General features: G+C 35.4%; 1 protein-coding gene across 1 annotated transcript; it reads left to right on the top strand.

The window, feature by feature from the left end:
• Positions 1 to 1,669: 1,669 nt before the first annotated feature.
• Positions 1,670 to 2,698, top strand: LOC141685535 (uncharacterized). Its single transcript, XM_074490629.1, has one exon. The coding sequence runs from the start codon at positions 1,670 to 1,672 to the stop codon at positions 2,696 to 2,698; it is 1,029 nt and encodes a 342-aa protein (XP_074346730.1).
• Positions 2,699 to 16,445: the final 13,747 nt, after the last annotated feature.

Below are 16,445 nucleotides of genomic sequence, written 5' to 3'. Positions count from 1 at the left end.
ATATCCAAAATTTAGGCATTACTTGACTTATTTTTAATGTAGTGATATTTGTGAGAATATGCATAATTTTGGATTTTTAGATAAACTAGATTAAATATCGTGCGATACATATGTTCTCATTAATATTTAAATATTTTTTTAAGTTTATTTATTTAATTTTACAATACTTTTAATATATTTATATGAGTATATAATAACTTTAAATTTATAATAAAAATAATAAAATAATTAGTAAGGAATTGTGGTGTGGTCATAATTTAGCGGGATTAGTTGGGTCGCAGTTTACCACGAGACTATGTCTAATATATTAGCAATTTATTAGTTTATTAGTGTCTATTATTATATATTTTTATTATTAAATAATCAAAATAAGTCAATAACCGTTGAATGAAATTATACCACATTCTGATTATTATAATTAGTATAAATAGGCAAACAAGTAGCATTTGTGGGTTGAAAGTGTTTAAAAAAATTTATCATCAAAGTATCAAATGATTTTACCCTAAAAAAATTATGTTTTTAAATGCGATACAATATCTTTTACAAATGATTTGTACAAATATTTTTAGAGACACGACATTTATTGGTACCAGTACCAAAAATTCAAATATGAAAATAAGACAATAAAATTTTTGACGTAGGATGTCATCATATAAATAGCATGTTTAAGTACTCGTCAATTATATTATCCCTGATGTTTACAACCAATCAAGGTTCACTTAAAATGTTGATCATTCTCCTTCAGAATACTATTGAGTTAGTTGGAACATAACAGATTACACATACTAATACACACACATTACATCTTGACACTCTCTTTTCCTCTAAAGATATGTAAAAATACTATTGAGTATTCATCTGGTAGAATAGATAGAAATCTGTACATTATACATTGAGACTTGATATATTTCATAAGCAATTTGTAGATTCGAATAATTTGAAGTTCGAGCTCGGCTCGGTTAAAAATTAGAAAAGTTCGAGCTCGAGCTCGGCTCGATTAATTTCGAGCCGAATTCGAATTTTTTATCAGCCGAGCTCGAGTAGCTCACGAACAGTTTGTCTTGTTTACACCCCTAGTTAAGACTAAGCTTTGTTTCATTGATGGAACGCTACCTACACCTGGATCCACTGATCCTGATTACAAGTTTTGGTGCCGTTGTAATAGTATGATAATCGGTTGGATAATCTCAGCTTTGGAGCCTCAGATTGCATCTAACATTCTGTTTATGGACATTACACGCGAAATTTAGATTGATTTAGAAGAACGCTTTGGACAAGTGATGTAACTAATATAGAAAGTCAGCATAGCAAGTCAACACAATAGAGCTGCAATATTCTAGAAGGAATGTTAGTTAGATGAGCTGGCAATTAGTTTGTTACAATTCTCTTCTTATCCATTCTGTATAAATAGAATGAACAGGCTTAGCTTACAAGCTAAGTAAATGTAATATACTCTTCTTCTTCTTCAATACAGAAATGTTGTTTGCTTCATAAGCTTGGTTAAGTTCTCCATTAATGGAGCTGTCATGGTATCAGAGCCATAGATACCAATAGTATATACTATTCCACTGCTACATACATCTACATACACATTCATTATCTTTCTCTATTTCAATAGATCTGTTTTACTACTCTAATTCATAATCTCCGAAGCTCATAACTGTCATCAATGGCGGCGTCTCCTTCATATCTAAATGCTGCAACTGGAAACGCATCTTCACTGGTTACTTCTCTCACTTTTGATACAAATCATCCGTATTTCTTGCATCCATCTGATCATCCAGGTTTAATTCTCGTTACTGTCACTTTAATTGAGCAAAACTATAATCAGTGGTTTAGATCTATGAAGATTGCGCTTTCATCTAAGCTAAAGCTAGGTTTTGTTGATGGCACATATACTAAACCTGCAACTACTGCTACTAATGCCAGTCTGATTTTACATTGGTCTCTTTGCAATGATATTGTTATTTCATGGATTCTGAACACTGTTTCACCTGAAATTCGTCAAAGTGTTATGTATATGAATAATGCTAAAGACATCTGGGATGATTTTGCAATTCGATTTGCTCAGACAAATGTTCCTAAGCTGTTTAATTTGAGAAATGAACTGGCTTATTTGAGTCAAGGAAATTTGTCAATTTCTGCATATTTCACCAAATTTAGGTCTCTTCATGATGAATTAGATGCTATCTCAACTGTGCCACGTTGTGATTGTGGAAAGTGCTCCTGTAATGTGAATGCTAAATTGGACAATTTTAGTAAAAGTGCAAAGTTGTCACAGTTTCTTATGGGACTTGGTGAGCAATATACAGCTATAAGAGGCCATCTCCTATTAATGACACTAATTCCATCTCTTAGTGCTGCTTACAGTCTATTGATGCAGGAAGAAAATCAGAGGGAATTGGGGATTAATACTAATGTCACTGAGTCTGTGGCTTTTTCTGTTAAGGCTTATGATAAGTCTTATGATAATCAAAGAGGAGGTCTCAAATCTGGAAGACAGAGTACTGTCAAGAAATATGAGAATACAGAAATATGTGATTTCTGTCAAATGTCTAGTCATTCAAGAGACAAATGCTTTGTGTACATGGTTATCCCCCATGGCACAGACTTCATGGTAAACCTAAACCTAAGCCTAAGCATCAAGTCAAAGCTGCACATGCCTATAATGTCAATACTACTCCTTCGGAATCAGTAACTGTAATAACCCCAATTTTTGGGAATTTTTGAAACCCTTATGAATAGTGTTTTTGCTGAACGAGAAAACTTTTCATGCCACGCTATGTAGGGGTTCTGTTATTGATCTTATGGGATATTATTAGTACTCTATGTGGTATATAAGTGTATGTAAAGATCGTCAGAATCCAATTCCGAACACTTTGGTTTTTCCCGGAAATCCATAAGATACGGAGAGAATTGAGTATAAGGTAACAGAATAAAAAGGATTTAAATTAAAGGATTATAATAGAGGATCATAAAAAGGAATATAATGTATTGAGAAAGGTTAAGGGAACCTAAGTAATAAGATCCCGGGTATGATCCTTCAAACGATAAACGAGAACGAAAGTTAAGCGAACCGTACAACAGATCAGCGGTCATTAGGCAAACGATTAGGAAGTTAATCAAAGGGATTAATGGGAGTGATGTCATCCAACCAATAGAAAGGAGACAAGGAAGGGAGGATGACATCATAAGGGTGACATAAGCATGACATGGAAGGAAGGAGGTGTGGTTGATTTAGGACCACACAAATTCAAGGGCAAGGTGGTAATTTGCTAAATCAAAAACAAAACCAAGCCAACCAACTAGCAAATCATTTCATCAAAAATCAAAAAAATCAGCAAAGGCATTGTTCTTCATATTAGCTCTCGGCTTTTTGCCTTTTTCAAAGAAAAAAATTTCCAAAATCAAGATCCAAGCATCCTTAATTGGTAAGAAAATTCCCTAACCATCTTTATGCTTAGTTATGGCTATATCATGAGTTTAAGCCATTAATTCTTTCTCTAACTTCTTCATTTAATCAATGAAGAAGACAATGAATAGTGTTTTCAAGTTTTTAACTTGAACTTTTCTTGTTTTTCTTGAAGATCCAAGCTTCCCTAAGGCTTCTCCAAGCTTATTAAGGCTTCCTAGCTCAACCCACCACTCCAAGGAAGGTATACCATTTTCAAACCCTAGGTTCATATATATTATAAGTGATTTTGATGAGTAGGATGTTATGGTATCTTATTGTTATGATTAGAGTTTGAGGTTTGGTATGGTAGTGAAATGAGATGGTAATTTTGTGGTTTTGATTTAAAGAAACTTAAGTATGATTAAAGTTAGGTTTAAGCATATGTATGAATGATTAAAATTGAATTGGTTGGGATTGTTATGATGTGATAAGGATGGGTGTTTGTTGTGTGTTGGATTTGAGGATGGTTTGTGTTGATTGTGGATAGTTTAAAAAATGGGAAATCGCGTAAACATAGCCGTCGTAACGTCCGATTTTCTTTGGACTGTTTTTGTGCATAGCATTAGGACCCGAGAACCCCCTTCTAAATTGTGACCACTGCCATGTTTAGATAGCTCATGTTACGAGCTTCGTTTTGATATGTAGTTCGTTCGATTCCGATTTACGGTTTAGGAGAAACGACCGTTTCAAGTAACGGCGTTTCACGAACGAAACTTTTTCCCTCGCCTTACTTTGAAATGTAGGTTAAAGACCAAAAAGGGTTAATTAATGCATGAAACATTTATGGTAAGTGTTTTAGGCAGTTGGTAAGTCACTCGCGAAGGAATCGCTTTAAAACTCGTAAAGGTTAAATTATTAAAAATGGTGGAGCCGAGGGTACCCGAGTGACTTAAGCGAATCAGTGAGCGCAAAACAAGCGTTAGAGTCTAAGTTAGTTAAAGTATAGAATTACAAGTGATTTTGGTTTAATTCCAACTTACTTGTTGTTTATAGGTTACCAGACTCGTCCCGAGCCATTCGTAACCCCCAGTCGCTCAGGCAAGTATTCTACCCGTTATACTGTTGTTGTGATGTAAATATATGTATATACATTATCTTGTGATATTGCATGATTGCTATTTAGCAAATGTTGCGATATATTGTAGCATGTGATATGGTATATATGCATGCATGTTTTATATTCTTGAGATATATATCTGTTGGTTTATTCGATAATACCTATGCTAGAGGATAGTTGTATCTTGCATATACCCTTAGTATAGGGACTCAAAGGTGAAAATATTTTCTAAAACCGGGAGTCGAGGATCCCGAGTAGATTTTATATATATGGATTTGGATATTTATTTATATATATATTTATATATATATATGGTTATAGTTTTCCAAACTATTAATCGAATAAGATTTATTCGATAACTTTAAACTCTATTTTATACTTGAATATTATTTCGAATATTATTCGAGGGCTTATGACTCTTTTATTTATTTATCTGAATATTATTTGAATATTCATTCGAGGACTTATGACTCCTTTATATTATTATGAATATTATTTAAATATTCATTTGAGGATCTATAACTCCGATTATGTACTGAATTATATTCTTTATTTTATTAAAGAATAAGGTGTTAATAATCAAACTTATTTTCGATTATTCAACTAAAGATAATACTTTCATATAAGTATATCTTTGGTTATTTAATGTTTATTTCAAGTATAAGCTTTAATACTTCTACTTCAAGTATTTTTATAAAGATTATTCTTTATGGGAATATTATTTAAATAATAATATTCAGTCATTTTCTAAAATATTCTGGGGACTGATTTACTTCATTAAATCAGCCTTACTCCAAACACTCTTTAAAGTGTTTTCGAGTCTTCAAAATGATTTTTAAAAGTCAGAGCGGATCCCAAAAAACTCATTTTTATATTTAAGATCTTCCTTTTAAGGGGATTTAAATACTCGCTCAAAACCTGGGGAATCCGGCTCTGTGGTGTATTTTATATTCGCAACAAGGTTGCAGATTTGGTAAATGAATTGATTACTTGCCCAACGTTCGGGAAGTAAGCCCCTCTCATTGAGTCGGCATAAGCGACAGGCCGGGGTACGGTCTATTATTGTGTAAGTGGCTCAGTGGGAGTCCATCAAATGCATAAGTGGCTGAGTGGCAGTCCAGCATAGGTCTTAATTATGACCAGGGTGATGACCAGTGGGGAATTCGTCCATCTACTAGTAGAAAAGGTTACTTATTGGTATTTTTGCCTGATCAGCAAGATATCGGGTTTATGCCAAAATTCTTTTCCTTTCCAAAATTCATTGGATGTTTCGAACTCTGTTCATACTTCACATAACAGAGGTTCCAGGAAATGTTTTCGGGATATATATGTATGTGGATATATATATATATCGGGACTAAATAAAGTATCTCATAACTTTTTCATTCAATAATATTTCAAAGATTGAATCTATTCAAGTCTTATCTTGTGGTCTCATCAGTGGGATGAACTTTTGAAATTGATTATAACTTGAACGGTGGTAGTTCAAGTAGTATTTGGGAATGATATAAGTGTAGTGAAGTATTTGGTAACTTCATCTTTTAAACTTATATCTAATTAATAATTGTCTTATGAATGACAAAGATTTTCAGAAAAACGTTGAGACAAGGTTAGATATATGAGATCACCTTGCAACGATATTTTTTTTATATACAGTTATACACTGGGACTTTGTGTATATTATGCATGGAAGAGGACTTCCAATATTTTGAAAAGTATATATGTATATATACTGAATATTTTGCGACTTCATCGCATTAAGATATCAAACTTGGTTCATTTCTTTTGACCAAGACTTTCATGAGTATTATGAGTAGGCTCATATATTGTAAATCATTATACATATTATTTTGGTGGGCTTGCTGCTCACCCTTGCTTTATTTCTTCATCACACAACAACAGTTAGGAAAGATGGCCAGACTCCAGCAGACCCAGCGCAAGCGCGTGGGAAGCGTCCCGCGTCTTCCCGTTGATGTTGTAGCTGCTATAGCTGCAGAGGTAGATCTATTGTAGATCAGACCATCTACTTTTGAGAATCAATTATGTATAATTATAACTTGTGGCAGATAATGGCAATTAACTGTAAATTTATCAAGTAATCATTTCGGGTTGTAATAACTTTTAAATTGTGGATTCAAAGACTTGTACTTATTTAAATTTCATCTCTGAGACTATAACGGGTTGTGGTGTGTGTTAGCGTGGGGTCACAGCATAAGGTTATTTATTATTAATTAAGTGAAGTGATATTGTGGAAAGAAAGACCGTGACGACCCGGATCCCCGACCCCGGATCTGGGGGTGTTACAGAAATGGTATCAGAGCTAAGCGTTATAAACCTCAGAGATGATGGGACGTTAAGATAATAAGTTAACTAAGATAATAAGAACTCTTGCCAAGTTCATAGTCGGGCTACCTAACGTAGCACTGACAGTTAAAACCCTTATGGGAACCCTTATAAATATCGTGATAGGAGCGTAGTTCGTTATCGTATATGGTAGCGGGACTCCGAACCCTGAGGTTCAGGAGCAACATCGCGATGATATTTTATTACTAATTGGAGATCGGATTGCGGATCCGATAGAGTGTCCTAATGCAGGACCGGATGATGTTGATAGTGAGGATGTAGCGGTTGATGATGTTGTCCTAGAAGGGATAGTTATTGAGGAGGATCCCATGGAGGATCCTGACAAGAATGAATAAAGGACCACTGAGGAATTGATGACCATGGTTAGGGAAACTACCAGAGGTAGGATTGGCCGGTCACTACCGGAGGTTCGTTCAAGTTGTAAAGATAGTAGCCCCTTTAACGCGGCTTACTCGTAAGACTGAGAAGTTCGAATGGACAGAGAAATACGAGAAAAGATTTTAAGAACTGAAGCAAAGATTGGTGACGGCCCCTATGATGGCGTTGCCGGATGGAAAAGGAGATTTTGTGATTTGTAAGTGACGCTTCGCATAAGGAATTAGGGTGCTTCTTATATAGCACAGCAAGATAATCGCGTCTGCGTCAAGACAATTAAGGAAGTATAAAATTCGATATCCCCACCCATGAGCTTGGGCTCGTGGCAATAGTTTTTCCCTAAAGATTGGAGGCACTACTTGTATGGAGAGAAGTGCAAGATTTACACAAACCATAGGAGCTCTAGTACATTTTTGCGTAGAAAGAGCTCAACATACGCCAGAGGAGGCGGTTAGAGCTAATCAAGGATTACGATTATGAGATTCTTTATCATTCGGGGGAAAGCCAATGTGGTGGTTGATGCCCTTAGTAAAAAGGAGAGACTCAAGATGATAATGTCTTTTGGGGAGTTTATAAGAGATTTTGAGAAAATGGAAATAGAAGTGAAGGTAACCGGAGCCGGTACCGAAAAGCTGTTTGAGATTGCAATACAGCCCGAATTATTGGAAAAGAAAATATTGTGCCAGTAAAAGTGATGAATGAAGGCAGAGAGCCAACAAATAGATATGAGATTAATACCGAGAAAGATGATAAAGGAATAATGAGGCATTCCTATAGAAATTGGGTTCCAAATGTTCAAGAGCCTAAAGATGAAATCTTAGATGAAAGCTAGTTTGAGGAATAAGATTTAGAGCAAACCCTGAACGTGATAATCAGGGAGGTCGCAATTAAGATATAAAGAACCCGGAAAATAATAAAGTGGAAAATGAAGATTTTAAATTAAAAGATGACTCCAAGTATGGGGAGTAGGAAGAAACATTTAGACTGAGGAAACAAAAGTCGAGCGAGATAAGGAGACCCAAGACGGTACTCCTATACGGCAATTCATGGACCTGTCTAAAAAGAACTTAGACTATTATTCCCAACCACCACCTTGAGGAAACAATGCGGTGAGAAATTCTTTCAGGTTCTTTAAGTCGCTAAGCTCTTAGAGTTCCAAGGAACAAGCTGACCCAGTCGAGGCAAGGGCCTGGCTAAAGGAAATATAGGAATCATTTTAGATTCTAAATGATGGACGGATCACAAAAGACTATTTTTGTCACTTACCCTCCTAAGAGAAGGGCCACTACTGGTGAAAGACCAAGAAAGGCACGGAGCTAGAGGTTAGAATAAACTGATTAAAGTTCAGTCAATTGTTTTCGGGAAAGTAATTCCCAAGGTTATGGAGATAGTGTAAAAGCTTTAGAGTCAGAACAAAGGCAGACGAGTATGATGAATTATGAATCTAAGTTGTAAAAGTTGTCAAGATTCGTTCTGAGGACACGAATCCAGAATGACGGGATGTATGAAATCAATGCTTATGTTATGTTGGTTCATGAAATAATGATAAGAGAAAGGAAAATAAAAAGGAAAATGAAGTGGAAAGGAATATAAAGGCAAGAGAGTTTGAGGAATGATAAAGGAGTTGGGTATGAGGAAACCCTAAAGACTCGTAGAAATAGAAATAGAAAAGTATGTAATCGTCCGGATGAGAGTGATTCACCATGAGTTAAATTGATGGTTGAAGGTATAAGAGATACATATATTTTATCCCCTGTAAGTTGGAAAGATTCGAGGAAACCTTGAGATAATTCGAAGGATAGACAATGAGACGCGAATAGACTGAGGAGACAAGAAAGTAAGAAACTAGGAAAATTGGATGAAGGAAGTGACCTTCAAGAATGTGAAGTGTAAGAGCGGTGGCTTGATACCCAGAAAGGGAGACGCCAGATATGAGAGATATCCCAACATTGAGGTGACTGTTGAGAAACAACAAAAGTAAATAAGGAATTATTAAGAAGAAGTTCACGTTGAACACGACCAATATCTTCCAGAACATCCTTGTTATCGTTACCAAATTAGGCAAGACAAGCGGATGACCATTGTTATCTTTTGGAGGCCATATGGATTGACCTCAATTTGAATAAGGATGCTATTATGAAGTGAGGTATAGACTATCGAGATGGGGAATGTTGAATAAGATACCCTTATCAGGGATATATGACTTTATTTATCCATGGATGGATGCATGTACCTTTTCAAAGGTGGAATTAAGGATAGAACATCGGTAACTTAAAATAAATCCTAGGGGAATGCATAAAGGTTGGCATTTCACCCTTAATAGGGATAATATGAAATTTGACAGTATGAATTGGAAAGGATTAAGGTAATAACAACCTTTAAAGAATCAGTGGAGAATTTTTTTTTCAAAAGTATATAGACAATGATTCTAGTATTAGTAAATGGTATTTTGATATGCCCTGTATCTAGGGAATACAGGAGGAACGATTGAAGGATAACCTTAGAGGTTTTACAGGGAGAAAGGTAATATTCGAAATTCTCAAGAATAGAAATGTTGATAAAGGAAATATGACGTAATTATGATGTTGCCAAGTGGGGCACGTGTTAAACCACGAGAAAGTATGGATCGAACCAGTAATGGTCGAAATTGTTCAGGGCAATTAGGGCCTAGGATAAAAGATGTTCTAAGTATGATTGAGAGTCAGTCGTGACAGTGATTAACCTCTAAAGACTGAGGCAATAACTTATGGAAAAATGGTGATTTTTTTTTACTCATCAGATATTAAGGAAAACATCTTCACTCAAGCAGTGATCGGAAATAAGGTAGAAAATTTATTTGGAGGTGGTTAAAAAGACATTGACTGTAAGGAAATTTTACTATCAGGAAAGGCCAAAGAGGTGGCCGACACTTTAAAGGTAAGTGGATAATTATAGGCGCGTGTGCCAAAAGAATACAGTGATGATGGTTAGAAATGTGAAGGTTGAATTATGGTTTGGAAGATTGACATTCCTTCTGATGACGGTGCAATACCCAACCGTAATAGTAGTAGGTAAAGGTTTCATTCGTGTAATCGCCATGAACGGGCTATCTATCTTAGGAGGTCCTATCTGGGGATAAGCCAGGACCATGTTTCCAAAAGGACTAAACGAACCTTTGAGTTAAGTCTTCTATCGAAGGCATATGATTAAAAATGGTATTAGCCTGCTATCGTTGCTTTGAGCGAAACTCTTCTGCAATTTTATCTGCTTCATGTCATGTATGTATGTCAGAATCAGGAGTGTTCTTCATGAATCGTGAATGGTGATTATGTTACCTCCTTAGAAGGATTTGATACGACATGTATGGACTCCGTATGGTTAGCTATTAAGATTTCATGGAATGTGAATGACGACAGTAGGTCAGTGGTGGACCATAGTAAGGCAGCAATGATTCTGCGAGTATCGAGCTGATTACAACCGTGAGAGTTGTATTGGAATGGGTGTTGAGATTGAGTACCACTAATCGGGTCGTGGTAGTGTATAAGTTATCATCGATAGACTAATTAAGTAGAGTGTCTACCTAGTGAATCATTATTCTTTCTTATCAATAGGGAGTCGTATTATTATACGAGGAAGGTTGCGGTGCAAGCATAGAATTCTAGTAACGATGATGTCTAGAATGAGATCCCAGATTCGATTTTCGATGTCGAGGGAGTTTCAAAGGTAATTGTGTATAAGCTCGAGGAAGAGCATGGGTCCATAGAATGATGGACGGGATAGCGAAAATATTTAGGCACGTGAAATGCGATGCTATAATACTTGATGCGGATATAAATACATATATGTTTTATTCTTCTATGACAAACCTCTATAGTTCAGAGGTAGATTCCAAGCCAGATATTTTATGGTAATAAAATTTTTATGAATATACAATTCTTTTCAATTCGTTCTTTTCTCTTCTTTTCATTTCATGTAATCTGAGAAGAACAACCCTTCCAGAAAGGGGAGGTATTGCCGAATGACTATCTATCTGTGTGATAGAAGCCTAGTAGGATACCAGCTATTGTTTAATTGCTTGTCAAGTACTAAAGGCTGGCCACCTTCTGTACTAACTATGCGATATAACAAGTGTTCATGATCATAGTGATCTCTCAACAAATTCCTTTACTTCTATTTGATTGATCAAATTTTGGAAAATAGAAACAGCTGAAAAAAAAAAGGAGTAATAAAGTGGTGGTAGTATGCGGAATGGGAATACATTCGTGATACTAAGGTTGACGTGGTTATTAAAGGGTTATAGAACGCTAGCGAGCAAAAGTATGACCAGTATAATATTAGGAACGGAAGGTGATAGCGATTACGAACTGGAAAAGAAGGGGTATTGAGGAGCAAGAGCTCTAATGATTGGAAGCTATGATGAGAGTCTGTGCAATAGACTTGAAAGAAATTGGAATGATCACTTAATTCGGATTGAGTTATCTTACGACAATAGATCATATGTCATTATCGAGATGTCGCCTTATGAGATCCTTGAGGGAAGACAATTTTGATCTCCCTTATGTTAGGATGAAGTTGTAGAGCGCAAGATGCTCGGACCCGCAGTAGTCCAAATGACCAAGGATATGATAGAACTAATCAGAGGACGGCTGGTAGTAGCCCAAGATGGACATGATAAGTATGTTGATTTGACACGAAAGGATAAAGAGTATGAAATAGGGGACCTAGTAATGTTATAGGTATCCCTTGGAAAGGATTGATGAGGTTCGGAAAGAAAGGAAAGCTAAGTCTACAATTTGTTGGACCCTTGGATATATTAAGACGTTTGGGAAGTTAGCATATGAGCTAGCCTTAACCCAGAACCTGTAGCAAGTTCGTAACGTGTTTCACGTATCAATGTTAAGGAAGTGTAATTTAGATGCCAGATGAATAGAGGCATATGAGCGCATAGATATGCAACCCGACGTAACCTATATGGAGCAACCAGGAAGGGTTATAGAGTGAAAAGGGACAAGTGCTTAGGAGAAGGATTATCAAACTAGGCAGAGTTTGGTGGTAGAACCACAATGTGGGAAAATTGACTCGAGAGTTAGAAAGTGTGATGCTAAGAGAGTGTCCCCATTTATTTTCTATCTGATTCCGGGACGGAATCCTTTTAAGGAGGGGAGACTGTAATAACCCCAATTTTTGGGAATTTTTGAAACCCTTATGAATAGTGTTTTTGCTGAACGAGAAAACTTTTCATGCCACGCTATGTAGGGGTTCTGTTATTGATCTTATGGGATATTATTAGTACTCTATGTGGTATATAAGTGTATGTAAAGATCGTCAGAATCCAATTCCGAACACTTTGGTTTTTCCCGGAAATCCATAAGATACGGAGAGAATTGAGTATAAGGTAACAGAATAAAAAGGATTTAAATTAAAGGATTATAATAGAGGATCATAAAAAGGAATATAATGTATTGAGAAAGGTTAAGGGAACCTAAGTAATAAGATCCCGGGTATGATCCTTCAAACGATAAACGAGAACGAAAGTTAAGCGAACCGTACAACAGATCAGCGGTCATTAGGCAAACGATTAGGAAGTTAATCAAAGGGATTAATGGGAGTGATGTCATCCAACCAATAGAAAGGAGACAAGGAAGGGAGGATGACATCATAAGGGTGACATAAGCATGACATGGAAGGAAGGAGGTGTGGTTGATTTAGGACCACACAAATTCAAGGGCAAGGTGGTAATTTGCTAAATCAAAAACAAAACCAAGCCAACCAACTAGCAAATCATTTCATCAAAAATCAAAAAAATCAGCCAAGGCATTGTTCTTCATATTAGCTCTCGGCTTTTTGCCTTTTTCAAAGAAAAAAATTTCCAAAATCAAGATCCAAGCATCCTTAATTGGTAAGAAAATTCCCTAACCATCTTTATGCTTAGTTATGGCTATATCATGAGTTTAAGCCATTAATTCTTTCTCTAGCTTCTTCATTTAATCAATGAAGAAGACAATGAATAGTGTTTTCAAGTTTTTAACTTGAACTTTTCTTGTTTTTCTTGAAGATCCAAGCTTCCCTAAGGCTTCTCCAAGCTTATTAAGGCTTCCTAGCTCAACCCACCACTCCAAGGAAGGTATACCATTTTCAAACCCTAGGTTCATATATATTATAAGTGATTTTGATGAGTAGGATGTTATGGTATCTTATTGTTATGATTAGAGTTTGAGGTTTGGTATGGTAGTGAAATGAGATGGTAATTTTGTGGTTTTGATTTAAAGAAACTTAAGTATGATTAAAGTTAGGTTTAAGCATATGTATGAATGATTAAAATTGAATTGGTTGGGATTGTTATGATGTGATAAGGATGGGTGTTTGTTGTGTGTTGGATTTGAGGATGGTTTGTGTTGATTGTGGATAGTTTAAAAAATGGGAAATCGCGTAAACATAGCCGTCGTAACGTCCGATTTTCTTTGGACTGTTTTTGTGCATAGCATTAGGACCCGAGAACCCCCTGCTAAATTGTGACCACTGCCATGTTTAGATAGCTCATGTTACGAGCTTCGTTTTGATATGTAGTTCGTTCGATTCCGATTTACGGTTTAGGAGAAACGACCGTTTCAAGTAACGGCGTTTCACGAACGAAACTTTTTCCCTCGCCTTACTTTGAAATGTAGGTTAAAGACCAAAAAGGGTTAATTAATGCATGAAACATTTATGGTAAGTGTTTTAGGCAGTTGGTAAGTCACTCGCGAAGGAATCGCTTTAAAACTCGTAAAGGTTAAATTATTAAAAATGGTGGAGCCGAGGGTACCCGAGTGACTTAAGCGAATCAGTGAGCGCAAAACAAGCGTTAGAGTCTAAGTTAGTTAAAGTATAGAATTACAAGTGATTTTGGTTTAATTCCAACTTACTTGTTGTTTATAGGTTACCAGACTCGTCCCGAGCCATTCGTAACCCCCAGTCGCTCAGGCAAGTATTCTACCCGTTATACTGTTGTTGTGATGTAAATATATGTATATGCATTATCTTGTGATATTGCATGATTGCTATTTAGCAAATGTTGCGATATATTGTAGCATGTGATATGGTATATATGCATGCATGTTTTATATTCTTGAGATATATATCTGTTGGTTTATTCGATAATACATATGCTAGAGGATAGTTGTATCTTGCATATACCCTTAGTATAGGGACTCAAAGGTGAAAATATTTTCTAAAACCGGGAGTCGAGGATCCCGAGTAGATTTTATATATATGGATTTGGATATTTATTTATATATATATTTATATATATATATGGTTATAGTTTTCCAAACTATTAATCGAATAAGATTTATTCGATAACTTTAAACTCTATTTTATACTTGAATATTATTTCGAATATTATTCGAGGGCTTATGACTCTTTTATTTATTTATCTGAATATTATTTGAATATTCATTCGAGGACTTATGACTCCTTTATATTATTATGAATATTATTTAAATATTCATTTGAGGATCTATAACTCCGATTATGTACTGAATTATATTCTTTATTTTATTAAAGAATAAGGTGTTAATAATCAAACTTATTTTCGATTATTCAACTAAAGATAATACTTTCATATAAGTATATCTTTGGTTATTTAATGTTTATTTCAAGTATAAGCTTTAATACTTCTACTTCAAGTATTTTTATAAAGATTATTCTTTATGGGAATATTATTTAAATAATAATATTCAGTCATTTTCTAAAATATTCTGGGGACTGATTTACTTCATTAAATCAGCCTTACTCCAAACACTCTTTAAAGTGTTTTCGAGTCTTCAAAATGATTTTTAAAAGTCAGAGCGGATCCCAAAAAACTCATTTTTATATTTAAGATCTTCCTTTTAAGGGGATTTAAATACTCGCTCAAAACCTGGGGAATCCGGCTCTGTGGTGTATTTTATATTCGCAACAAGGTTGCAGATTTGGTAAATGAATTGATTACTTGCCCAACGTTCGGGAAGTAAGCCCCTCTCATTGAGTCGGCATAAGCGACAGGCCGGGGTACGGTCTATTATTGTGTAAGTGGCTCAGTGGGAGTCCATCAAATGCATAAGTGGCTGAGTGGCAGTCCAGCATAGGTCTTAATTATGACCAGGGTGATGACCAGTGGGGAATTCGTCCATCTACTAGTAGAAAAGGTTACTTATTGGTATTTTTGCCTGATCAGCAAGATATCGGGTTTATGCCAAAATTCTTTTCCTTTCCAAAATTCATTGGATGTTTCGAACTCTGTTCATACTTCACATAACAGAGGTTCCAGGAAATGTTTTCGGGATATATATGTATGTGGATATATATATATATCGGGACTAAATAAAGTATCTCATAACTTTTTCATTCAATAATATTTCAAAGATTGAATCTATTCAAGTCTTATCTTGTGGTCTCATCAGTGGGATGAACTTTTGAAATTGATTATAACTTGAACGGTGGTAGTTCAAGTAGTATTTGGGAATGATATAAGTGTAGTGAAGTATTTGGTAACTTCATCTTTTAAACTTATATCTAATTAATAATTGTCTTATGAATGACAAAGATTTTCAGAAAAACGTTGAGACAAGGTTAGATATATGAGATCACCTTGCAACGATATTTTTTTTATATACAGTTATACACTGGGACTTTGTGTATATTATGCATGGAAGAGGACTTCCAATATTTTGAAAAGTATATATGTATATATACTGAATATTTTGCGACTTCATCGCATTAAGATATCAAACTTGGTTCATTTCTTTTGACCAAGACTTTCATGAGTATTATGAGTAGGCTCATATATTGTAAATCATTATACATATTATTTTGGTGGGCTTGCTGCTCACCCTTGCTTTATTTCTTCATCACACAACAACAGTTAGGAAAGATGGCCAGACTCCAGCAGACCCAGCGCAAGCGCGTGGGAAGCGTCCCGCGTCTTCCCGTTGATGTTGTAGCTGCTATAGCTGCAGAGGTAGATCTATTGTAGATCAGACCATCTACTTTTGAGAATCAATTATGTATAATTATAACTTGTGGCAGATAATGGCAATTAACTGTAAATTTATCAAGTAATCATTTCGGGTTGTAATAACTTTTAAATTGTGGATTCAAAGACTTGTACTTATTTAAATTTCATCTCTGAGACTATAACGGGTTGTGGTGTGTGTTAGCGTGGGGTCACAGCATAAGGTTATTTATTATTAATTAAGT

This window comes from Apium graveolens, chromosome 9 (genome assembly GCF_009905375.1).
Source record: "Apium graveolens cultivar Ventura chromosome 9, ASM990537v1, whole genome shotgun sequence".
Lineage (NCBI taxonomy): Eukaryota > Viridiplantae > Streptophyta > Magnoliopsida > Apiales > Apiaceae > Apium > Apium graveolens.
The sequence above is the reverse complement of the archived record's forward strand: the minus strand, read 5'-3'. Positions and strand labels throughout refer to the sequence as shown.